This window comes from Berghia stephanieae, chromosome 8, assembly GCF_034508935.2.
Source record: "Berghia stephanieae isolate SIO BIC M18660-M18661 chromosome 8, UCSD_Bste_1.3, whole genome shotgun sequence".
Classification (NCBI taxonomy): Eukaryota; Metazoa; Mollusca; class Gastropoda; order Nudibranchia; family Aeolidiidae; genus Berghia; species Berghia stephanieae.
In genome coordinates this window covers 38,739,208-38,766,888 of record NC_088367.1, presented here as the reverse complement: position 1 = coordinate 38,766,888, position 27,681 = coordinate 38,739,208, and the positions used below count along the sequence as shown (strand labels likewise).

Below are 27,681 nucleotides of genomic sequence, written 5' to 3'. Positions count from 1 at the left end.
AAAATATTCCACATTCGACATAAAATCCAATTCATTCCAACGGTTCAGAAAACCAAATAACACCATTAGCTACATTAATAAAAAAGCAACCACCCCCGTTCCCTCATTGAAAACATACCAAAAAGCATAGCACTGAGGGTGAGCAAACTTTTGGAAAAAAGAGAGATATTCAAAGTCGCAGCCACCCCCTACAAAGAAGCACTCACAAAAAGCGGACACAACACACCATTTGAATACAAAGACGTCCCCCTCCCACATAATCCTCAACACACAAGTGAAGAACGCAAAACAATAAAACTACATATCATTTGGTTCATCCCCCCCTTTCGACAAAAACGTCAGCACAAACATTGGACAGCAGTTCCTGAAGTTATTTGATACACACTTTCCAAAAAACCACAAGCTACATAAAATTATTATCAACAGGAATACCATAAAAATAAGCTTCTCGTGTATGCGCAACATAGAACAAATAATTTCAAGCCACAACAAAACAAAAATTAATAAACCACCGACAAGAGCAAAACCCACCCACCAGAAAATGCAACTGCAGAAATAAGGAACATTGCCCGCTAAACAAACAAGTTTAATTTACCAAGCCACAGTCACCGAAACTAAAACAAACAAGCAAGAAAAATATGTAGGACTAATGGAAAATAATTTCAAAACAAGATACAACCTTCACACCTCAACATTTAGAAACACTAACAAAAAAAAATCCACAAAACTCAGCGAACATATTTGGAAATTAAAAGACAACAACCTAGACCACAACATTTCATGGAAAATTATATCTAAAGCAACAGGATACACACCATCATCAAAACAATGTAGCTTATGCCTGGAAGAGAAATATACTATAATCAAACACCCTCATGAAGCCACACTCAACACGAAAAATGAGATGTACAATAGTTGTCCACATCGACGGAAACACTTACTAATCAACTACAAACCTACAGAACCACTTCAACAAGCAAAAACACACAAAAAACCAAACTCATGTAACACACAGTCCTGACAATGGCTGAAAAGGCCTGAAACATCGATGTAGACTGACTCCAACATTGTGGTAAATATCAAAATAATAATTCGCTCCATTGCTACATGTCGAGCTCTATTCATAACATATTTGTATCCAACACGAATCAATATATATATATAAAATATATATATATATATATATCCTCGTCCTATCAGTACAACTCAATTACCACTATCACCTCACCTCTCCTCCTCCCCTCCACCCCTACAACCCCCAGTGATCCACAGAACAATATTTGATGTATCATGCAGGTTCTGTACACACCCGGTCTTTCCTAACTTACTCAAGGGATCCCCCATAGCAAGCACAAGATTCCACAGTACAATCAAATTGTAGTCAATGAAAGTGAAAGGTTGCCTGATGCTTCAAATCTTTTCCAAGAAAATGACTATGCCCCTGTGAAACAAGCGTCTGCACATCTTGTATCTAAGCTGTTGGAATTCTATGGCTTTAGGTTCATCAGTGGCAGTGGGTTCTAAAGGGATTCTGGTAAAGTCTCAGATTATGATCCTATTGTGTGCTACTAATAAGGGTTCTGAGAAAACTATATGGGTGTCTTTATGCAACTGAAGGATGCCACTCTTTTTCTTAAACCATTGAGATATACATTTAGGATCTTATCAAACATTTATCATTCCCCTCTTTCTTGGTTTTGTAGAGTTTCATCTACAAATCTATGACCTAACAATTCATGTTCTGTAGTGTTATTCATTGAAGCCTTTTCATTTTATATTTTTCCTCATATGCGTAAACTCATATATCCATTGGCAAAGGGTCATTGCCAGAGACATCAATGACATCAATCTGGTTATTGACAACACTCAACACTAACTGACTTTGTAATAGGTATAAGACTGTAATATTCAACCATTGATACCTGAACAAGTAAACTAACATCTTTATTAAAACAATCAACTGATCTTATTCTACATTATCACAATTATTAACTCAAATAAACATCTGATACATATTGAATGTAACTCCTTCAGCAAGCAAGTGGTTGGTCCTCTGTGTTTTTAAATCTTGAGAGAGCAACCTAACAGACAATTCTTTAGTTCTATCCAAAGGAAGATGAGGTAAAATAGAGTTCGCTAAATTTACGAGATTAAAATCATGTACTTACAACTCAAAAGCAAGAACTTTACATGTAAACTCCCTAACTATCGTGCTCACTTACTTATCCTCTTGTTGCTTGAGCAATTACACAAGGCAAAATCAGTTGACCGTGAAGACATTTAATTACAGTTAAATTTCATTTTTTACCGAAAATAATAAACATCAAAATGTTATTTTTAAAGATAATGCTATCGTTACTGTCCACAAGTTACATCAACATTATAAGTGGTTAAAAAAAACAGGTTCCTCACCGTTTCCCTTTTTTTATGTTCAGGCTGTTCATTTTCCTTTTCTTTTATCAACTCAGTGACAACATCTGAGTTGATGTCCTATAGACGTAGATAATTGAAAAATTACATTATATGTGACATACGTGAGCTTTTATATACTACAATATCCTCCAAATATTCTCAAAGCACTTTACTTCTAGCAGCTTGGTGTGTGTGTGTGTTTGTCTCTCTCTCTCTCTCTCTCTCTCTCTCTCTCTCTCTCTCTCTCTCTCTCTCTCTCTCTCTCTCTCTCTCTCTCTCTCTCTCTCTCTTTGCATATTGATAGACTTTATGACGACCCTGACCTCTTTTAAGTCTCAAGTTTGAGATTTTTTCACAGGCTGACCGCTGGTCAATTAAATTGATTAATAAGGCTATTTGAAGTTATAAATTTCTGTCAAATTTTCAAAAAAGTGATTTGTCAGAGGACGACAGTGATCTCTTGATGAGAGTGCTATGATTGAAAGGGACAAAAAATGAGGATGGATTTCCTCAGCTTAACACTTCAATTTCAACATTTGGAATGTAGTTACTGATGTCACTTCCCCTCTAACCCCTGCCAGCATGGTCAATGTCTTCTACTTCAACACTAAGTACTCGTATATGACGTGTCGACTTCACAACACAGTTCCTCTTCATCCCTCCACCCCCTACCCTCTCTAAACGCCCTTTCCTCTTCCTTTCTACTTCTACACCCACTTCAAACCCAGCAGAGCTATTGATTAATGATAAAATGCAAATACGCCTTTCATCTTGTCTTCCTTCATGATGATAGGGAACACAGAATGTGTTTGTACTTTGTCACTAGCTTTGATAACAAGTTCAACTTATGTAAAAATCAACTCTAATTTTCTTCTCCTCTTATCTCAATGTCGCTTGGGGTGGGGACTGGGTAAAAAATCAACTTAATTGAAAATCGACTTAATTGAAAATCATCTTAAGTGGTCTTGACGTATGCAGTGTCAACTGTATTTGTTAATATTTTTTTCTCATACGTTGAATACTTTGATAAGTCATACCCACCATTTCAACTGGTAGTGATCCAAAGGCAGCAGCATCAGTGAGTTTCTTAGCCAAAGCTACAGGGGTTTTAAGGTAACGCGGAACACCCTCGTTTTGTATCTTTTCCTTGTCAACTGTTTTACCAAGCCTAGAAATAAAAATCATTTTAAAAACGGTATCAAAGATATCTCAAGCATGCTCAAAATTAAAAGTATATTTCCATTTCAGATGCCTTCACTGTTATATTGAGTTAAGTTACAAAATAGCCGATTACTGGTGTGAAAAATGATTGCTCGAATTTATTTGGAATTTTATTGAAATATTTTACTTCCAGCAGATTATTATAATAAAAAACAATCAACTTTACTCATAGGGGGTTCCATAGCTCAGTTGGTAGAGCACTCGCTTTATATGCAAAAGGGACCGAGATTGATCCCGGGTGCAGTCGAGATTTTTTTTAGACCCCTCTGTCCACCAAGCGGTGATTGGGTAGCTTGATCTATTAGATCTGGTGGAAAGAACTTTGAGATAGACTAGCATCCTAGGCCTATCCAAAGAATAGCAAGCACTTGCTATTGTCCGTTTCACACCATAGAAAGCAGGATAAACTCCGGCTCCATGAGCCTCATGGCTTTGATGGACTACTAACTCTACTCACTTTATTCATTATGACTGTAACGTTTGTAGAGGAGACATGAATCCAGCCAGTCTTTGCCAGGTAGTCCTTTCCTCTGCTTTCCTTATCAGTTGGGCTGAATAAACGTGTCCAGACAGCATTTTGGTCGTATCCCTTTTTCATGCCTCCTTCCAGAATTATTTTTAGGAAGCTAGTATGACGGGTCACATGGCCATACCATGGCAACTTCCTTCTTTTGACAATAGCAAGCAAAGGATTTGGGAGGCCTGCCAAGTGTTCGATTTGAGCATGTACATACTCATTAGTCTACAGGTCTTTCAAAGAAATTCCAAGAAGTCACTGCATTCATTTGCTTTTGAATGTCTAGATTCTTTTAGTGGTTTCTGTCATCAAGGTTCAGCTCAGAGGATTTGTACACTTTTAGTTTGGTTGAAAAGGGATGCATTTTTTCTTCCAGATCTTATCCAGCTTTGTTAAGACAGAAGTGTCAAGTGAAATTCTGCTTGACCAACCATCAGATGTAGGCATGCCACCTTGGTATTTGAAGGAGCTTACCTTTTCTAAAGTCTAATTGCCCATCATTATGTGCAGGGCATTGACCTTCGTGTTGTTAACTAGCGTCTTGCTCTTTTCTATACTGATCTCCATTCTGTGCGCTTCTGCTGCATTCGTCAACCTGTTTGTGGGCTTTTACCGCCTACTATCGTAATCATCCTTTTAACAAAATAACATTATATTTCAAGCTGGATAGATAACATGTGGACATAATAAATAACAAAATATGAGTAAAAACAGTCACTCACCAAAGGAAAAATTAATATTACAAAGCTTCATCAAAATACATAAAAATAAGAATTAAGCAAAAGATATAGATATTAGTTTAAGATGATATACTTACTTTTTCCCTTTATTTTTTGGTAAAACAAAGCCCTCCTTCTCTAGTCTGTTGATGAGTCCTTGTGCTACTGTAACCTCAATACCTAATCTTCGAGCAAGCTGAGGGGCCATAATTCTTTTGAATTCCATGCAAGCAGAAAGAGCACGACGCCACAAGCATGTTGCCTTGATATGGATGAAGGCAAATTGATCCATCATTATTTCCAATAATAATACTGCTCTCTCTCTCTCTCTCTCTCTCTCTCTCTCTCTCTCTCTCTCTCTCTCTCTCTCTCTCTCTCTCTCTCTCTCTCTCTCTCTCTCTCTCACTCTCTCTCTCTCTCTCTCACACACACACACACACACTCTCTCTCTCTCTCTCTCTCTCTCTCTCTCTCTCTCTCTCTCTCTCTCTCTCTCTCTCTCTCTCTCTCAAACGACCAGTAGAAATAATCCTATCACAGAAAGATCAGTTCAATTAAGCAGAGTTCTAAGTAAGGATGCAGTAAGAAAGCCGTGAGGCAATGTGAAGAGTGTCAGAGCAATAAATGTGAGCGATAAATGTGCTAATACGCTAAGAATAGCTAGGGATCAGTGCTTTGTATCTCAGTAGATGTTACTACTATAGCATTTCAGAACATTTTTAGTTTGGTATCTTTATCTGAACCAATATTCCCCTCTTTATTATCAATATATATGTACAATCAGTTTTTGACAATTAGATTGATATTTTTTAAAAGCTGGTTCTCATTCAAAACCGAACATCAACCCTTACCTGAACTGCAACTGAAGACATATCTTTTAAGCATGGGTCTGTTGGAGTTTCATTTACAGATGGAAGCTTAGAGAAAAGAAAAATGAAGATATAATAAGTAAGTTTATTGATTCATTATCATTCAATTGTCTTTAATGAAAACAATAGTTCAATTTGTTTTATTCCTGAAACATACAAAAGAAAAACATGAAAAAACAAACAAAAACATACCTTGGAACATATATCGCAAATATGAACAGATGGTGCTTTCCTGTCATCAGTAATAAGAAAACAAATTCCATGTTGCCAAAAATTGCAGATTGAACAAAGAATCATCAATCCGTCGTCCTGTTTATTTATATTTTTGAAAGAAGAAATTATAAATTATTCATCGACAATCATTAGATTCAGAAAATATTATTCTTTTAAAATCCTTTACCTTATGTTGTTTTTTTTTGTTTGTTGTTGTTTTTTTTTGGGGGGGGGGGGGGGGGGAGCAGGAATGTTTATTCAAAATAAAGCGAAATTAAGTTTTAAATGTATAAAATATATCGGGTCAGAGAAAAACAAAATTTGGAAAAGTTCAGAAGCCTGAAGTTGCCAGACTATAAATGATGCAAGTCTGAAGCTTTACTACAATCAAAGCCATTTATTGAAATTTATGTAAAAAAATATTTTTGAAAAATATGTTGAAAAATGTCGTTTCTACAGTTGTGTTACTAGACGCAAATATATTTGTCATATTGAAGATTTGTGACATAATATTCACATTTTGATTTCATCTATCGATCCCCAATTTTGCATGGCTTTTCCCCATGATCCAATTGATTTTCTAATGTCTTAAGGGGGAGGGGGGAACTATGGTATACTACAAAAACCAATGTCATATCATTGTTGCTTGTTTAGATACATAAATATATTTGTTTGCTTAAAATTAGATACTCTAAAACTTCAAATTGTTTATTTCTTCATGTTTTCCATCAGGTAGTGACATGGTTAAAATGCTGACTCAGTGTTTTACACATTACTTTATTTTGAGTAGATCTCAAAACATATTTTAGTTTAAGGCCTGATGTTTGGCATGATAACTCCTAAGGACATTCTCTAACACCTTACACTTACATAAACTATTTTGAGTTTCTTTATCATAATTTTACATATTCAGCCTCAAAGTGTCCTATAGGTCTCTGAATTTAGAGGATACTTACAGAAAAAAATGTCCTAAATCAGAAACTAAAACAGCTAATTTAAAAATCTCTTTGTAAAGTGATACATTTACATCTATTAAACATTGTGGCAAAATTACAACGAATTCCGGCAGTTACCTTTTGAGATCCACATAAAATAATGAGAAATGTTAGTCCAAAATGACATCTTAAGAAAAACACAAAAATACATTTCATATGCTTAAAAATAAAAGACTAGACACATATTCTGTGCATTAACCTACATATCTTAAGAAATTTTAAAACAGTGATGGATAGAAATGAAAATAACGGAACGTTTAGTTTTGATTTAGAGTTTCCAATGACACCATCTTTGCTATGTTACGATAGAAGATAAAAAGAAACAAAATAAGTAAAATTACAAACTTCAACATGTCAAACATTAAATACCTCATTGCATCCACAAGGACATCTTACATTGTACTCCTCATGCTCCTCATTATTGTTTGGTTTAGCATGACTTGGGGTATAAGCTAAATAATGTAAGAAATGAATTCTGATTAAATGAAAATTCAAGACATAAACATATCAAACAGGATAATTTAGAAGGAGTCATAGGCAAGATAAAATGTCCTTAACATGGAAAAAAAGTCATGAAGTCACATCCTCTACATTTCCGGTTCCAAACTCCTTGGAAGCGTGTATGTAACCAGTCATTCGGAGGACTAAAAATAATAATAATTGTAATAATAATAATGATGATAATAACAATAATAATAATAATAATAATAATAATAATAATAATAATAATAATATAATAATAATAATAATAATAATAATGATGATAATAAGAATAATAATAATAATAATAATAATAATAATAATAATAATAATAATAATAATAATAATAATAATAATAATAATAATAATGCTAAAAACGTAGAACTGTAACATCAGACTCTAAGCGTTTAAATAACAAATAACTTTAGCTCAAACATACTCACTCATGCACTCACACACACACATAAACAAACAAATAAACACACACACGAATATACACACACACACAAAAAAACACATAACACAGAACAAACCAGTTGCCTATCTTGCTTCTCATATCATCTTCTCAAATCAAATAGATAACTTTTATGCGAATGTTTCAAAACAAAGATTTTTTTTTCACGAATATTCTGTGGTAAGGTGTTTTAAACAGAGGGCCCAATGAGAACAGGATCTTATTCCAGCTTTTATTTATTTATTTTTTTTTTTAGCATATTCCAGGCACAACTGGCCGAATGTAAGGGACAGGGTTTGAATATCTCAATAATTTCCTAAAGGTAGGAAGGGGCAGTACTTTCAAGACAACAATACGATAGTAGTCGTAGTAGAAGTAGTAGTAGTAGTAGTAGTAGTAGTAGTAGTAGTAGTAGTAGTAGTAGTAGTAGTAGTAGTAGTAGTAGTAGTAGTAGTAGTAGTAGTAGTAGTAGTAGTAGTAGTGGTAGTAGTAGTAGTAGTAGTGATAGTGGTAGTAGTAGTGGTAGTAGTAGTGGTAGTAGTAGTAGTAGTAGTAGTAGTAGTAGTAGTAGTAGTAGTAGTAGTAGTATAGTAGTAGTAGTAGTAGTAGTAGTAGTAGTAGTAGTAGTAGTAGTAGTAGTAGTAGTAGTAGTAGTAGTAGTAGTAGTAGTAGTAGTAGTAGTAGTAGCAGTAGTGGTGGTAGTAGAAGTAGTAGTAGTAAAAGTTGTAGCAGAAGTAAAATTCTTGAAGCCTGATTTTGGACAACATATTGTTATGCATAAATCGCTCCAATGGTAAACTCACATTCTTTCTCCTCTGGAATCGTGTAGTTGCTACAACTTTTAGAATCTTTCTCAAGGCATATTTCCTGCACATGTTGACTAAGTGATGTCTGATTATTTTTTTTTAAAGAAGAAAAGATGTTATGTTATGTTACCTTGAATAATATGAGTTTTAAAATGCATTATTTTTGGGGCTTTTATTTTTCCATCATTGGATGACATGTGATCGATTTGGCAAAGCCCATCGGAGGAGCTAATTTTGAGATAGGAGTGAATGAAGGTGAAAAATCATTATCTGCATGATTTTCTTTTCTTTTTTTCACATCATCCATCCAACTACATTCTCACGAAATGATTTGACAATTTGAAGTTTATAAATAATGTACTTAGTACAACTGCACATGGAGTTATTAAGAAAATGAGTTACCACACTAAACAATAGTCCCTGAACTAAAATATCGTGTCATCAATATGATTACTCAACTGGACGCATTATTCTTTCTATGGTATATCATAACCTACAGTACAAAATATCTTAAAGTCAAAATCAATATATCCACCACAAGTCCATTCAAATTTTTCTGACATCCGACAGGTTTTGCCAGATCCCCTCATATATCTAAAGTAGATACTGGATTGCCTTCTTAGATAGATTGAATGTTAACATAGTTTCAGAATCTTTAAATAAATATCTTAAGACATTCTTAGATCACTTAAGCTCAGAGAGAAAGAAAAGTGGTAAACATCACAGAGCCTTCACTACTCACGGGTCACAAAAACTAGTAGTCCTTAGGCACATGAAGCCAGAGTTTATCCTGGTCTATATAATGTAAAACTGACAACAACAATTGGTTGTTAGTTATCGATTGGATAGGACGCTGGGTCTAACAGACCCAGCTATCCAATCACTGTGGGTGGACAAAGGGGGGAGGGGTCAGGAAAAATATCTCAACCACCCAAAATCAATCTCAGTCACTTTGCATGAGAGGCAAGTGTTCGATCAGCTATCGAGGCCCTCAAGGGATCACAAAACCGTGAAAGAGAATAGATTTTAAAAAGTGAATACACTATGCTTTGCATAAGGCCACCTAAAGTCTCACATATTACCTCTGTAAAAATACCCACTCATATTTGATTGGCTCCATCACATGAAGAACTTAAGAATAGCCAAATGAATTATTAAACTGGGCTCACTCTAAAAAGTTTTCAAAATCAATTTCAAAACTGAGGAGCCACCACAAGCCGCTTTTCCATCTGCTATTTACAAGAGGAGTAAAGACAATAACATATTATTGAAACAATAGACGAAGAAAAATTCAAGATCACTGATACGCACTTTAGTGTTGTATTTCTTTTTAAAAAGTACACCAGAGATGGTATAACATGTATACAAGAAGAAGAAAGACCTCCAGCGAAAGTCCCAACACAACCAAGTCGTTCCACTCTAGGACATGGTCAGAAAGCCACAGAAGAATGTACAACAGATTCGAAATATTTCCCTTTATACAAACCAAAGGGAAAATTCTCCTTTAGGGTTCCTTCTGGAAACAAAGCTGTGTCATGTTGAGAAAGAAGATCTTACCAGTAGCCTCGACCAAAGAAACACCTGAATATAAACATTAAATGAAATAGTTTATCTATGGGGTGATCCAGTCACTTGATTTTTGCTGTGTAGAGAGTTGGCTTATTGACGCCTTTGTGTACATGGTAACAAAAAGCATAACATGATAATTGGTGAGCTTTACATCAGTATGCTATATAGGTATAGTAGTATTATTAGAAAGATTGGTTCTTTCTTCGTGGATTTATAAATCGCATGGTTTCCTTTTTAAAATTATTATGTTTCAATAAAAATCTGGCTTATTAAACCAGAATGGTGTTTCCATACTGGTCTGCTATATACAAGAAAATAGTTTATGAAGTACATACAGTATTTGGTAGTGTGCAAAAGAAGTGCTTTAATAAAGAAATTTTACCTCATTATCCAAGCCGGTATTAGATATTTCTTGCACTTCTTTATCCTTTTCCACAGTTTCATCCTGATATTGAAACTGCTTACTGCTTGTCTTTACCCTCATCTTTAATCTTTTGGAAATTAAAATAGAATGAATATTAATTCAATTTATTTAACACCGTACAAAATCCAATACAAGGCATTACAATGAAATAATTATATCCCTTAAATCCTGAGTATGCTCAAACGCATTCTTAATTTAATAAAATAGTTTAAAAAGAAATAAACAATTGTCTCTAAAATTTTTCCAAACAAAACTACCATCATTTTGAATTCTGCTCGTTTGTTTCTAAGGTTTCTAAGATCCTTGTGACACTTTAAGGTCATTTTAACGCCGGAAAAAAAAGAGAAAATGATCTGAAACGTAAAAAGTAAAAGCAGAAAAAGACAAAGGAATTCATTGAAACAGGAAACAAATGTAGATTTCAAAAGCAATTTATCCATGAATCTAGTTTGATATCTTCAAAAGATCCTATCCAGGCACAAGCACTAGGTTTCACTAAAATTGATACGCTCAAATGCTTAAAAATTGTATTAAAAAATAAAATACAGAGTGTCCATTTACTGTTCCCTGATTAAGAATTGGAATGACCGGAGGGCTCGTTGGTATAAAAACATCCAATTTGATGCAGAACTTTAGAAAATCATCTAAGCGTTTCTTTTTATCTTCTCAATTAGAATCAACAATGTGTATTGATCCATTGCTTTTGATTCACACCAAAAGTAAAGCTCAGTAAAACAGAAAGAACACAATTTTGGTGCGAGAATTTAAATTTGAGAAAAGAAAGCTTTTCCAGTTTCACATAAAATTCATGTGTAAATAGATTAAAACCAGTGAATTTGCATTATTTCTTACATTGGAAATTTGAAATTCATATGGGTAATGAATTCTGCTGTGAAAAAAAAGAAAATATAGGTTGGATCAATGAAGGAAATGTGTATCTATGGTTTATAACAATTAAGAGACTTAGTTCTCGCACCCTGTATAACATTAAAACTATCAAAGAAACATCCTAAAAGGTAAAGGTATCAATAATTTACAAACAATAATAAAAAAATAAAAAAGTTTTAAAGACAAAATGTCACTTTTAATTGAGTCAAATTATGTTCAACTTACGAATGGAACATCTGAAAACAATAAAATATAATTCAATTCATACAATTATCATTAGAGCAATACAAAGATAATAAGGATGATAAAAATAATAGTAGTAGCAATAATAATATTGATAATAATAATAATAACAATAATAAAAATTATAATAATAATGATAATAATAATAATAATAATAATAATAATAATAATAATAATAATAATATAATAATAATAATAATAAATAATAATAATAATAATAATAAACATAACATAACGTCACATATGGTATAGGATAAAACCCCTTGAATGCCCTTAACTCACTCAATCCTAGAGATTGTTGCTACTTTTCGAAATTAGAAAACGATGTATTAAAAATGAGCATGTGCATAGATATTTTTTTATTCAACTACCATTAACATGTAAAAATGAAAAACATTAGCTTTGATACTACGGCTATAATTTGTCTCAGAAAAATGTAATAAATAGGCATGGGGTAAAAGTAACCCGGGTAAACTACGAATATAGTCGGTGTTAGGGTTGAATGAATATAAATGTCTCTTTATCCTTGGTAAATAAGTTCTTTTTTACAAAATATTTGAAACAAATAGAATTTTTTTTTTAATGTAACAATAACTTGGTTGAGAGGCACAAAATGCTAAAAAGCCATGTATAATCAGATTTTTCATTAAAAATTAATACTCATTAAAATATAATTCACAGTTAATGCAACTCTCTGAAGACATTCAATGAATGATTCAAATATTTTGAAAAGGATAGCTGGCTTTCAATAGATTTTCCTGGTACTGGTTTATAGCAATGTTATAATGTACTTTATATTACCGTGGAAACTTCCCCGACAGCAATATTGGTAGTTTCCTCTGTGTAATCAAAATCGTCACCATTTGTTGCTTTGAAACCAGGTGGCTCATAATCGGCAGGTGTCACTGAAATTTTGTAGTATAATACCTCATTTTAAATTATTGGTTAAAGTTAAAGTGTGTTTGAGACCATTGAGGCTAAATGTTATGTATGGTCTATATTCGTGTATGCCTGTGAAACATGGGCCATAACGAAGGAGATAGAAAGAAAGATTTTATGCCTTTGAGAAGTACGTATACCGCAGAATTCTGAGAGTACCATGGGCCAGAAAGAAATCAAATATTCTGGTTCTTATGTATGCAAGCCAAAGGTCCAGAAAACTGTTAGCAGAAGTTAAAATGAGAAAACGGAACTATTATGGACACGTTCAGAGACGCAACACCATCCAAATTAGCGCTTGAGGGAAAAGTAGCTAGCAGAAAGGCACGGGCAAACCAAGGAAGTCCTGGATTTGAAATGTGGAGGCAACAACTGGAAAAAAGATAATCGACTGCTCAGTAATGGCCTTTGAGCATGAAGAATGACGTTCCATGACATTCAACTTCAGTAGGAAAACAGAACTCCAGTAAGTAAATAAGTAAATGTATTAGTATTTTTCTAATAGTTTCCTTGTGATTTCATAAAGTGCTTTCAATATTTTATTTTACCAACAGCCTCTCTGCTTCACATGGTAGTTGTCTCTTGTCTATCCTAATGAATTTTCTTACAACTCTGTTGGCCTCCTTTTGTATTGATTTTGAGTCTCTGCTTTAGTTTACAACAGCTATCTCATTTCTGCTGATTGGTGTCTTTTCCAGAGTTTCTGGCATCACCCAAGGTTTATGTTTATTTCTATTTTTCCCCCAACACATTCTCGCAAGCACTTGCCCATATCTCTGGCTTGGTCCCACATCTCTTCAAGGCTACATCACATAGTGTTTACATATTGTATAGGTCCAAATAGATATGGTTTTGTGTGCGGAAATTCCTGTGAGCCAAATTTTAAGTTAGTGTCTCGGTCTGTCATCTGCATTTTTTGCGGCCGCAAATATCAGGGCGATCCGCAAATTTTGGCAAATTTCCCAAAATTGGCAAATCGTGGCAAATTTTGGGAAAATTGGCAAATCACGTGGCAAATTTTGGGAAAAAAAAGAAGCGAAAACAAAATAACGAAAAAAAAAGTGCGAAACTTGAGAAATGTTGAAGCACATTAGGATTTTCAGTCTGAAGAATATTGCTCTCATGCCTCGCAGTGTATCTGCATACACTGCAGTTCCCAATTTTTGTGATATTCCTCAGCATGAATTCACGAGGTATATTGAGAAACTGGGGCCCAGTGTTGTGAGAGAGTCTGATACTGGAATTATAGATCTGACCTCATTTTGGAAGTCTGTGGCAGATTATGTTCCAGCTCTCGCGGCACTGGCGTCCCGGTATGCCTTCTCAACATGCTCGTCAGCTGATGCTGAGTGAAATTTTTCTCTTTACAATCTTGTCCTGTCTTCCAGAAGGCGTAGACTTACAGAAAACAACATCAAAGGACTAGTTTTCCTTTACTACAACTACAATAAGTTTATCGATGCCTCTTTTTTTGAGTAGTAAAAGAAAACTAGGCCTTTGATGAGTCTGACTGAAAGTGTACGTTTGGGTGTGTGTGTGTGTGTGTGTGTGTGATTGTCTGAAAGTTTGGGCGCATAAATCGTTTTACATTGTGTAAATTAATAAATGTAGCCTCCTTAAATGTAATAAATTGTCTTTTATATATATTTTTTTCTATATCGCGTGTTAATTTTTACTGAAACGCTTAGTTCTCCTCGGCAAATGTTTTGGCGAATTTTGGCCTTTTTGGCAAATTTCTTGGCAAATTTTGGGGTTTTTTTTGGCAAATTTTAGGTCCCAATTTGGCAAAAAATGCAGATGACAGGTCTCGGTATTCTATTTCATGTGTGTTTTGTATAAAATTTTGTGCGCTATGTGGTCTAGTGGTATGACACTTGTTTTCAGATCGGAAGGTCCTGGGTTTGAGCCTTGCTCGGCACATAGTTGAGTCCTTGGAAAAGACCCTTTACTCATATTCCATCACCGTACTCAGGTGTAAAATGAGTACATGACTGTTATTGTTGTCTTTGTCGGAAAAAAAAGTAATATCGCCTAACAGGTGTCATGTATTGTTCTACATGTTACGCATTGCGGTTGGACAGGGACCCTTTGTAAAGCGCATTGAGCATGTTTAGTGGATATTGCGCTATATAAATGCTCTTGTTTTTTGGGGTTTTTTTATATCAAAATAGGTTTATGAAATCATTGCCTATTTATTGATTGTCTATAATACAGGAATTTTATTTAGTTACCTCATGTTTTCCCTATACATAGGATGGGTGTAAAACAACCCCATGGGATTCAAATAGGTGTAGTCTCATATTTTCCCTTTGAAAGGTAAAGGTGTGAAACCACCTCACAGGAGTCAAATAGGAGATTTTATCTTTTTCCTCTTTATTGTTTACGAGTGGTTTTACACCCCATCGGATAGGTATCTGTCATTTTATACCTATATAACTCAAAATATATTATACTGATATAAATAATACCTTGTGGTCACAAATCTCATATAACAATTAGCGATTACATAAAATTCAACTGTCTAGCTCAAAAAATAAAAAAGTGATTGGTGAAAAATATAGGGCTGGGGTGTAAATTCCCCCCCCCCCCCTCCCCTGGAGTGATATAGGGTTAAATCTTTGTCTTATTGGAAACATAATTATCACATTACTTTTTTACCTATAGAAATATATATGTGGCCATGTGGTCTTGTGGTATTACGCTCATATTCAGACCAGAAGGTCCAAGGTCCCGCTCTGAAAGGTGCATATTTGAGTACTCGGAAAAGGCTCTTAACTCACATTCTCTCACCGTACTCAGCATAAAATGAGTATCTAGATGTTAAAAGCATTGTCTCTGTAATAAAAAATTGAAATATCACCTATGAGGTGTAATGACTCATCCTATATGTAAAGTGTTTTGAGCACTTTTAGTGGATATTGGGCTATATAAATGTTTACGTTTTTTTATATATCATGCAGTGAATTTCCTCGTTATCAATCATGAAATATTAAAATTTTCATTTGTTTTCATTCTCTGACATAATTATAAAAATGCTTTCAACCTTTCAAAACCACCACTTTGTGTCTCCATTGTTTTGTTCAACCTCTTTAAAGTTGAAGGTAACGACACACAGATGAGGCGTTTGATCAAAAATGGGTAAATAAAATACCATGTATATTTATATGTTTCTCTTCCTTTGTTTATTGAAGATTACTGCCATACTTTTAGTTAAAGCATAGAAACTTCGATAATTGAATTATATTGATTATATTTGTTTAAATATAAATTAAATTTTACACCCATTTTAAAGAGTATTTGTATTTTTTCTGTTAACAACACAAATTAAAAAATATATTCATTTAAAAGTACAATAAAACAGAACTTATCATATAAATTATGGTGTTGATGCATAATAGCCTAATTACTACAATTTTTTTAAATCCTAAAAATTTTCTTTTAAAAAAAGGCTATTTTATCTTCCACTCCCAGCGTCAGAGGGCTTGAGTCACCATCAGTTATCATTTAGGGACTGATCGGATTACTTGTCAAATTTAATTGAACGATGTATTCAGCAGTGTTTTGTTTTGTTTTTAAGGGTTTTACGGCGCTTGCAACACATTTAGGTTATATCAGCGCCAGTAAAAAGGAAGAAAATGGGATAGTAAAAAGTTCTAGAATTACAATTAAAGCACCCAAGAAAAAGTAAGACAAAGGGGAACTGAGAACAAATAGGGATCAGATGTAGATTCCAAGAGCATACCACCAATGTACTTAGTTTGAAATCACCTACAAGTCTCATCCAGACACAAGCACAAAATCCAACAAAGAGGAACACACTCAAATGCTTACATTATACATTCAAAATAAAAATAATAATACATAACAGAGAGATGATTTACAAGGAAAAAAATATCATCTCCCAAAACAATAACTATGCATTTGACTGTTTCCCTCCCAGCTAGGACTCCGGCCAGAGCCAGGACAAAACCAAGAAATCTCATTCCGAGACAAAGACAGAAAGCATGTTGGAAAACAGATATAAGGGGATAGAAGACACAGTATGTACCTCCCTGCCCGCTATGGGAGGTCAGGATCCCCACCCAGTATTCAGCAGTGTAAAATTGACTTTTAATGCAAATGCGAAATATATTGATATTATATATAGGATTTCTCATGTTTTTAAAACTTACCATCATCATAATAGAACAATTTCATAGTCATCAAGGCATCGTTAGGCAAAGAATCCAGGTTACTTGTCAGGATAACAATTGTTCTAAGAAGTCTAATAGTGGCTTTCTTTGTTTCTTCAATTGAGTGTGCACTTGATATCTTGTTGTCATTTCTAATAAAGGATACCAAAACAAAATGACCAACTGATAAATTGTTTATGAACTGTAGAAAGTTTAACATTAAACTATAAGGTTAAGAGTGATATATTTGAGACAGTAAAAGGAAAAGAGGAGGAAAAGGAGGAGATGATTGTGGTGGGTTTTGCGATGATTGTAGATGTGGAGTATGAGGAAAATAACATTTTGTCATAGTTTACCATACACTAATTCAAAACATAGCTGTGACTAGATTTATTTTATCCTTTTGTGTTGAGAGTGCAAATGTGCCTTTTTATGGCAGATAGTATAAATAAAAAGGCTAGGATTCACTGTATTCGTCTAACTCTATTTTAAAATTATACCTGTATATCTCAATCTCTCCTTGATTGTCGTAAGTGAACTTGAATGTATAAGTCTCCATGACAGTCTGCAATAGAAAATTTGAAAATATTTAAATCAAGTTCCAACCATGACAAATTTCGCAGTCCACTAAAGATACATTGCATTAAGATAAGCTCTCGCTTAAAATAAATTTTGAGGCTGGTCCCAATTTTCTGCTCTAAGTCATTAGTATTTCAAAAGTTTCAAATAAACTCTGTCAGTGAGCTAGTCTGGATAAGATAAACGTATCAAAATACAACGAGGTGTAAAAAATCCAATCTCACTCAAAGCTGAAAACAAGAATTTGATGGGCTTTTTAAAAATATAATACATCGTCCATCAAACAACCCTCATTAAACAAATTGGTACAAATAGAGATAAGATATTTGCTTTTAGACAAATTCGGAGCAAAACCCTTCAAAACTTCAAAACACTGTCATCTTCACACTGACTCCAAATCGGTTCTCCAAGCTCTAGATTTAGATAAACTCTCCTCAACCTTCAATAGTTTAAGATCTCAACTAGATGAATTCCTTACAACACACAGAGTAGACTTATCTCTCCAGTGAATACCGGGACATTCAAATATACCAGGAAATGACAATGCAGACAGACTAGCCAGACTCGGATAAACACTTTTACAACCATCAATTCCAGTATCCTTAGACACAGCGAAACAAATAATCAAAACAGATAAGAGAGAAGAATGGATGAACAGTTGGGCAATGAGCACCACGGGTAGATGAATGTTATCTCATATGACCACTCCTGTAAAGACTGATTGCCTAAAAAAGCTCAGAAGACACCAGCAAAGCATCATCTTTCAACTAAGAAAACAACACATACCGCTCAACAACCATTTAAGCAAAATTACAAAAGACACATCCCGTTCCTGCCCCCTATGTCAACACCCCAATGAAACAGTAACACACCATTTTCTTGAATGTCAAACTCTTGAAGACCTGAGATGCACATTCCTCCCACCAAATCCAAGCATCAGTAGCACACTTTATAGTCACCTGGAACAACTATAAAAGACGTCTAACTTCTACGTCATGGCACAAGACCGAAGGGCTAGAGCTCAGGTGGTCACTGGTACGATAAGTAAGTAAGTAGACAAATTCGGTTTAAATTTTATATCAATAAGCAAATCAGGATAGTATTTTAATAAAATATTCATGTCGTTTTCATGAACTTTATTCTGTTTTGTCAATAATTTGAGACCTCATTCTCATGGCAATTTGTGCACTGTTACAAATTACAACGAGGTGTAAAAAATCCATTCACACTCAAACTGAAAACAAGAACTTGATGGTCATTTTCAAAATGTAATACCTCAGCCGATTAAACAAATTGGTACAAATAGAGATAAGATGTTTTAGACAAACTCTGTTTAAATTTCATACCAATAAAATGCCAGGTTGTTGTAAAGTTTTAAAACAGCATTTTTATGCCTTTAATGCCCATTTTTTATTATTAAAGTGGTATAGAAATAAAGCTGAAACCTTCCTCTTTAAGATGAAACGAACTTTAACCTTGATGGCAAAGGTATCAATGATTAAATGACCCTGTTGTAAATAGTCATTTTTTTCTCGACGCTTGACGCAAAATGTTTAATTTTTTTTTTTTCAGCCACAAAAATGATGTCTATTGCAGTACCTATATCTAGTCAATGATTCAGTCAAATTTACATTTTAGATATACATATAATGTATATAATCTATGATATAATGTAAAGACTTGCCTCAGGATCATTTGGATCAAGATATATCTGAAATAAAAAATTGTTGAAAGAATATCCATTAACTTGAAATAGGAGAATCCTGTCACACTGTGTGCAAATAGGATTGTATGATTGATTGTCTAGTAAATATAATGGCTAGTCCTCTAAATTCCATAGAGACCGCTTTGGTTATCCTTTATTAAATATTATAATTTTTACTACTTTGGGAGGTAAAATTTAAATGCAGAATTAGCTCTTTTCAATATTTAACATTGGAATAACGCCATTTTTACAATTTAAAAAAAAAGAAAAGAAAAACTGGTTTTATGTCCACTTTCCAATCAAAATGACTCTCTGTTACCTTCTGTTTTTATGTTTGTTTTTAAGGGTTTTACGATGCTTGCAACACTTTAAGGTCATTTCAGCACCAGTAAAAAGGAAGAGGACGGGATAGTAAAAAATGATAGATTGCGTTTCTTTCTCAACAAGCACAAGTTCATGAACTAACCTCATTAGGCTACATAATTTTTTTCTTATTTTATTTTGTATACATCCATGATACATTTACCAATTTCATAATTTCATACTCACCCCAACAATCAGCGTTTTCAACTGTTTAAGAGATAAATAAAATTACATGTTTATTCCAGTGGTATATAATCAAATCAGCAATATTTGAATTGTTAGTAAGTGCGTAAAAAACAGAATCATACTGTAAAATGGCATACATTTTGATCCATATTCTATGACTATTTGGGTTTCCTTGTCTTTCTTCTCTTGGTTATTTCAGTGGTATATTTTATCAAATCAGAAATATTTGAATTGTTAGTAAGTGCTTAAAAATAGAATCATGCTGTAAAATGACATATACTTTGATCTATATTCTACGACCATTTGGAATTCCTGGCCTTTCTACTGTCTGAACAGGGGGAGGGAGAGGCAATTCCCACCTGGAACCCTTGAGGGCTCCTTTAGGATTTTAGGAGAGCAAGTCCATTCCAACTTCCTTCTGGACATCCCTTCATTTGTTGGACAGATAGTAGTACTTTCTTGGAGATTTTAAAAAATCCATGTCATTTTTAAGACGGAACATAAACATTCGTTGTTAATTTATTTCCAATTTATGCCATTGACAGATTCTGCCATCATCCCTCACAGTTTGACTCTGCAGTATCCCAATCCTTCAGGGACATTTAGATACTTGTCTATCAAACTCTCACCAAACATGATTTTAATAAATAAAAAACAAAACCATTTACGTCTCCAAGATTGGACCTTTCAAGATGCTTAGGAATACAGAATACTTACATATTTTTTGTCCAAAGCATCAAAACAACCTTTGACCCATTTTATAACTTGGCAAGCACCAGGGCATGAACTCTCATCTTTAAGAATCTTCAAATTCAAATCTGAAATAATTTTTTAAAAAGAAAAGAGCTTTTAATACACATAATGTGCTCAAAGTACTTGTATTAATGACTTTATGTTTAGTTATTACATTGTTGTATAATGATAATATTATGTTGATGTAGTTTGTATAATGTTTCATTTGTATAATAATGTCACTGTATTATTGTTTCGCGCATTGAGCATCACCCAGTGATGAAAATGCGCGTTATAAATGTCATGTATTATTATTATTATTTAAGTGCAATATAAGACATTCCGATATAAGATATAAAATGACACAAGTTGCCTGAAAACTGCTATTACAACTTGATCTAACAACAACAACAGGGGAGATGGGGTGAAGTGGGGAGACAAGCAATTCAATTAACTCAGTCAAGAAGTCAATCCAACAAGTTTTCTAAACAGCCATTCACAACTAAAACACCATGATGCAAAAGTACTTACAAGTTCCTGTCTATCCCTTGTACTTGTATTTTAATGGCAAAAATGACACCTCAAATTCAACGAAACCTTGGTTATAACGAACATGCTCCAGTCCCATCGATTTCATTGTAACTATTGTACAATCACAAAAGGCATCCCCAAGAGATTGTATTATGGTTCATTTGTACATTTTATCTCCCGCAATTAAAGAGTGATGGATTATGGTAATAGAAGAATATTATAATATGTATTTTTTTAATGCACTGTATGTTTATGTGTATGAACATAATGAGAATATTTTGAAAATGAGATGTACAATATTTTCTGTTTTTAATGGTGAGATGATTCTTTGATGAGTATGGCTTGCAGGGAATATCATTAATATTAGCTTAAGTTTGGAAAAGTGAACTCAGATGCTCATTTTGTACTCGCACATATGCAATATTAGTCGTTATAGACAGCCTGGTACTCATTCATACCTGAGTTGAGTAATAATTGCCTTACCACAGAGCAGAGAGCCAGGGTCACAGCTTTGAGATCATTACTATACCGTCACTCATCCGGTAAATGACCGAAGATAAGACGTAGGCTACCAATGCCACACATTATAATAGAACTTCTTTAGAACCAGGTCCTGTTATAGCCGAATTTCAAGGGAAACAACCAAAATGACTTAAATCACAATTTTTTTAATCGTCTGTAATGCCTCTCTCTCTCTCTCTCTCTCTCTCTCTCTCTCTCTCTCTCTCTCTCTCTCTCTCTCTCTCTCTCTCTCTCTCTCTCTCTCTCTCTCTCTCTCTCACACACACACACACACACACACACTTTCAAGCCGACTATTGTGTGTGTGTTTTGTCTGCCTGTTGCAAGGCCCACGTTACCTATACTGAAAATGATGTACTATAGTAATAAGTAGCCTCTATACAAACACACAGAGTATTCCCGAACTAGGTCTGGCCGAGCTTTCCACTCCCTGTATGCATAGATGAGCGTTATGTGAGCTAATGCATTGTATTTGGAGATATTAAGTGGGTTTTGGCACCCCTGTTATAACCGATTAAGTTCTTAAAAGTCCTGCTATATCCGATAAATTTTACTTAAGGCAAATAGGGAGAAAAGAATAGGATTTTTTTTAAAAACCAGTTATAACTGGGTCCCTGTTCTCTCGAAACCTATTATATAAGGGTTCAATTGTAGTTTGACAAAAGGAACACACAAAATGAAAAAAAAGAATGGGAAGATGGAATTTGAGCATACACCCTCATAATCAGCACCTATTACTGACCAAGAAAAGGAAGATAAACACCAAAGCCATCATTATTATCACATGAAAATAATAATAAAATCGTCAAAGTGCTGTTCTCTCTCCATGTAGAGAAGGCCGATGTGATTTGACATTTTCGAACATTCATTGTAGGCTTTTAAATGTCTTTTTCTCTGGCACAGCTCCCCAAAACTCTTTTTGTCTTGTGACAATATTATGGTCAGTCTAAATACATTTTCATGGCAAAAGTGACCAAAAGCATCAATTTGTTATATATCAGGATGCACATGAAAAAGAGAATTGCGTTTAATGTTCAAATAATCGAGATCATGAAATCAAGTTGTTTGTTTCTTTTTTTTTCTTCTTAAATTTATGAAATAAGATTCATTTCTTTCAATTTAATTTTAGTCAGATTCATGATTTAGACTTTAAATTCAATTTTCATCATCAGATTTATCTCAACACAATATCAGACAGACAATTTGACTTATACTTTTTATTAGGTTCCTTTTTGTTTGGTTTCAACTGCTAATGACATCACTCAATCAAAGGAAATTTAACTCTGGGATATTTTTCTATGTATTCAAATAACTAATATTAATAGCCAATGCATCATTTATATTGAACGTTTAAGTGTTTATTTCTTCCCACATCATCACAATGAACCATAACAAATTTAGGGAATATATATCTGATTAAAGAGCTTTTTCCAGAACTCAACTTTGCACCGCCTACAGTAGGACTTGAAATCAGAACCTACAGGTAACAAGATGAGAGTCTTACCACTATTACCACGTTACCAAAAGAGGGCCATAGACCTGACATGATTTGCAATTTCATTTAATTAAGGACTAAAAAAATAATATGTCCCAGATCATTATGGATATCATTCTTTTAAAATTAATTTTTAAAAACATTCTTGATTATGAAGGCAAATGAATGTAAATATGCCAAGACTTTAAACCCTATTCCGATAAATGTCTTCAAATCATTCTTCAAATCCTGGTTACTCTAACGGGAGGAATATTGTAATATGTCACCTTCCAGGCATTTGTCTCCATAAGCATGCTCTGGAAAAATAGCTCTCAGGTAAGTTACACTTGAAATGGCAACAGCAAGCAGTTTTTTGACAAACAGGGCTGATTTTAGCTCAGTCAGTTGTTCACCAGGAAAAATTGCTTCCCACTGAAATGAAGAAAAAATGGAATTCTGTTAGAATCAGGTTGAAACAAAAACTAAAAAAATAGATCAATGCCATAAAAAATGAAAATTGTATAATTGAAGGACTAAATGTGAATAGATTTTAGGTAGAAATTTTAGTTTCTCTTACATATTGATATAGTGGATTGAAGTGCTTCCTGATACTATATCAAGATGAAACAGAACCTAGAATTTCCATTAAAAATATGGTGAAAACCGGTTAAACCAAAAAGATTGATAAACTAAAATCAATCGTCTGATTATTCTCTTAGATATTGTTAACAAACCTGCAATAATCCAAATGAACTAAACTCCACACTGCCACTATTTCTGAAAAGATATAGGTTACATTCAATCCACTATTAATAATGATAATAATAAATGGCATGTATATAGCGCTTTACCCCATTGTCACAGGCTCTGAGCACTTTACAGAGATATAAAACAAAACATATTACGTAAGACAAGTGTTGATGGAAAAGTGATACAAATTCAATTCAACAACAACAAAATATGATAATAGTATTGCAACTTATGACGTAAAAAGATAAACTTTAAGCAACATTAGAAAGTTGTCAACGAATCCGAGCATCTCACGTGTGATGGGAGAGAGTTCCAAAAATGGGGGGGCCAAAAATTGAAAAGATTGTTCCCCTATTTTACGCAAGGTCTTAGGTTTGAGAAGGATTGATTGGTCTTTGCTTGACCTCAAGTTTCTATTGGGGACATAGATGTTAAGGTCTTTAATATAGGTGAGACTATTAGTGCTCAAGGATTTGTAGACAACAATACAAATCTTATAGGCAACTCTTTTCTCCACAGGAAGCCAATGTAACTCACGGAGAAGGAGAGTTGAAAATGGATATTTTTGGTTATTTCATACAATGAGTCAGGCTGCATTATTTTGAGCAATCTGAAGTGTACTCATTTTGTCTTTAGCTAAATTCACCAAGAGGGAGTTGTAATAGTCCAATTTCGATAAAACAAGGGAATTAATTAAAGTTCTACTACATGCTTTGGTAATAATGACGAATTTTGCTTTATTTTTTTTCATTTCTATTTACACACAGTGTATGGTGTTATTTACGTGGCTTGTCATGGAAAGATCTTGATTAATGATGACGCCAAGGGTTTTTGCTTTACTTGAAAATTCTATTGTACTGTTTCTGAGAGTAATAGATGATTTAAGGATACTCAGCCTTCCACACATTAAGATTTCAGTTTTACTATCATTTAATTTTAACTTGTTTTGGTACATCCAAGATTTAATCTCATTTAAACAGCTCGAAATTCGTTGTATAAAGAATTGTAAATTAATAAGGGGTACTGAATCATAAATTTGTGTATCATCTGCACAAAAATGATAACTCAGATTGAATCTGGATATCACACTAGAAAGGGGCTGCATATATAGAGTAAAAAGGACAGGGCCAAGAACAGAGCCTTGTGGCACTCCAAAGTTTAGTAAAACTTGCTCTGATTGAACACCATTTACCACGACAGTTTGCCATCGTTCCTGTAAATATGATGTAAAAAATTTAAGGGCAATTGCTTTTACTCCGAACATATTTTCTAGTCTTCTTAACAAAATGTCATGGTCAATGGTGTCAAAAGAAGCTGAAAGATATAAAAGGCATAATACATTGATATTGTTAGAATCATCATTACAAAACAAGTCATTAAAAAATTTAAGAAGGGCCATTTCAGTACTGTGTTGCTGTTTGTAGGCTGACTGGAAAGGTTGTTCCAAACTGTTGTTCTTAGGATGAGATGATAATGGTGTCAGCACTACCTTCTCCAAAAGTTTTGACAAAAAAGGTAAATTTGATACAGGACGATAATTGTTTAATACATTGTGGTTTCTTCCAGTGGCGTAGGGCCTTAAAGGCTATTAAGGCTAAGCCACAGGTCGTCATTGTCTTGAAAGTATGTAAGAATTTAACAATAAAAAGTAACACTTTTAATTTTCTGTTTCACAAACAATGAAATTCATTGTTGACCTGGTGTTAAAAAACCCTTACAGAGCCTCAAAACTTGAACCAATCACACCGCTTTGAATTTACTACAGCTCGAGTTGTACTCGTGCCCCTGACCAATCAGTACAGCGTGTGGCTTTAAAGGTGGAGAAGGCTTCCAGCCATATTCCCACGGTACAACCAGGCGATGCATTGACTGTGCTATGACTGTGGGCATCAAGAGGCATCTTGACGTTGAACTGAGTCATTGTGGCTGTCTTACTCGCAGCCACACACAATGACCTAATTGTTCCGTTAATGACAATCGTGTTGTACCTGGCATGTGATATTCACTCCTGGTGATATTGAATTCCCCATTGTCTCTTTTAACTTGAGTGTGTTAATCGGATGTGTGCAGTGTTTGTTTTTAAAATTTTAATTAAATGCTATTAAGTGTGATGAATCACGTTGATTACCTGTTGGCTATCAATACCAGTTCTTTGAATAGGGAAAATAAACTTTTGATTAAAAGTCTCGGTCCCCATCAACCAAACGATTTTGTACTCACTATTAAAGACGGGAAACAGAATCGGTCATTTAATTTGATAAAGATTGGTATAGTCGTTTACCTTGGCTATCGGTGAGAATAGAAAATAAGAGTTTATTTTCTTTTAATTGTATTTTGTTTGGCGATAACAGCAATACAGAATTGTCTTGGACAAGAAGTGGATTTACCTGTTTGAAAAAATTTAACACAGAGAGCATTGAACCATCAGAACTTACATTTAAATATCACCACTAGATTGAAAACCGTTGGTACTCTTCACATAGGTGCACAGATTGACAGTGGCTATTGCTTATCCTTAGCCAAGCATGATGAACAAGTTACAAAGAACATACAAATTTTGATAAAATAATTGAGTGCATCATATTCTCTCTCTCTCTCTCTCTCTCTCTCTCTCTCTCTCTCTCTCTCTCTCTCTCTCTCTCTCTCTCTCTCTCTCTCTCTCTCTATATATATATATATATATATATATATATATATATATATATATATATGCGACAACCAATCTCAAATCCAGCCCCATGCTCCTAAATGACCAGGCTACGCCGCTGGTTTCTTCAGAATTGGTTAAACGAGGGCACTTTAAAAAAACAATGGAACTTCGCCAGTCAGTCATGAACAGATATAGACAGTAAAAGAGAGATCTTCAATTTTTTAAATCACAAGCTGAATTTTTGCATTAACCAAGGCCCAAAAGTATTATTGACAGAGATATGGCATGATTGAAATGGAGAGTGTTATCTTTTGACTTAATGACATGAGGGGAAGACTCAGTTATGACAACTAAATATTCGTGTGAATGAGCTATTCCCTACTTTCATATTGTATAATTTAGCATCTATATTGGAAACAAAAACGTCTACACCAAAATGGATAATCTGATCCCTTACCTTTAACCCTCTCCTTACCAACCATAGGAAAATCGTCACATCCGTTATGATCCCACCAACAATTTTCTCTTTCAGATTTCTTTTGTACATCATAGCGTTTGAAGAAATAACTTTGTTATAATAACAACTTCTAGCTTTGTAGATGTCGTTTTGCTGAAGAACAAATGATGTACATCATGTACTTACTCCTTTTAAGTTAGAGTTTTAAAAATCTATTTTTATGTTCGTCTTATATGAAATTTTGGGGGAAATCCGGAAAATGGTTGGTAAGGAGAGAGTTAAATTTTGGATTTTAACAGCATATTGTGACAGATGTTTAAAATAATATAATGCATTTATTAAAGAGATTACATTTTCTTTCTTGAATTGTAAAAAAGTTAATTTCTATCAGTTAGGCTCACTTTTAAATCTGTTACATCATCTTACTCTCATCTTGACAAAAACTCTCAAACCCGGGACTTTGCCAAAGTATATATATATATATATATATATATATATATATATATATATATATATATATAAAATCAATAAAGTCACTCTCACACGAAACTGAAAGGAAGTACTCTGTCTTGAAAGAGGTTTTAAAGGAGAACAGGGAATTACGGTGTCTGGTGTCTGCCGAAAGGGCATTCCACACAGAAGGAGCAGATTGTGTGAAAGTTATGAAAAATTCGACTTAGGAATCAAATCGTTCAAGTACAAGGAAGAAGATGAGTGGAGAGAGTGATTCGGATTGTAAATAGAAAGAAGAGATGTCAAGAAGTTGGGAGCAATGTCATGGATGCAATTAAAACAGTAACAGGCAAGTTTG

The 27,681-nt window shown here is 34.0% G+C and overlaps 1 protein-coding gene across 1 annotated transcript in view; it reads right to left on the bottom strand.

Moving 5' to 3' along the window:
- LOC144978642 (uncharacterized) overlaps positions 1–27,681 on the bottom strand; it is a 33,887-nt gene that overhangs the window by 4,179 nt on the left and 2,027 nt on the right. Inside the window, exons 2-17 of the mRNA XM_078924955.1 lie at positions 23,301–23,445; positions 20,472–20,572; positions 19,755–19,775; positions 19,185–19,211; positions 17,422–17,486; positions 16,922–17,073; positions 12,612–12,715; positions 11,793–11,803; positions 10,638–10,746; positions 8,684–8,771; positions 7,316–7,398; positions 5,931–6,047; positions 5,721–5,786; positions 4,968–5,131; positions 3,454–3,580; positions 2,413–2,490 (exon numbers count right to left, since the gene is read on the bottom strand). Of these exons, the coding sequence (XP_078781081.1) occupies positions 2,413–2,490; positions 3,454–3,580; positions 4,968–5,131; positions 5,721–5,786; positions 5,931–6,047; positions 7,316–7,398; positions 8,684–8,771; positions 10,638–10,746; positions 11,793–11,803; positions 12,612–12,715; positions 16,922–17,073; positions 17,422–17,486; positions 19,185–19,211; positions 19,755–19,775; positions 20,472–20,572; positions 23,301–23,445 (1,458 nt within the window). The remainder of the gene's footprint in view (positions 1–2,412; positions 2,491–3,453; positions 3,581–4,967; positions 5,132–5,720; positions 5,787–5,930; positions 6,048–7,315; positions 7,399–8,683; positions 8,772–10,637; positions 10,747–11,792; positions 11,804–12,611; positions 12,716–16,921; positions 17,074–17,421; positions 17,487–19,184; positions 19,212–19,754; positions 19,776–20,471; positions 20,573–23,300; positions 23,446–27,681) is intronic.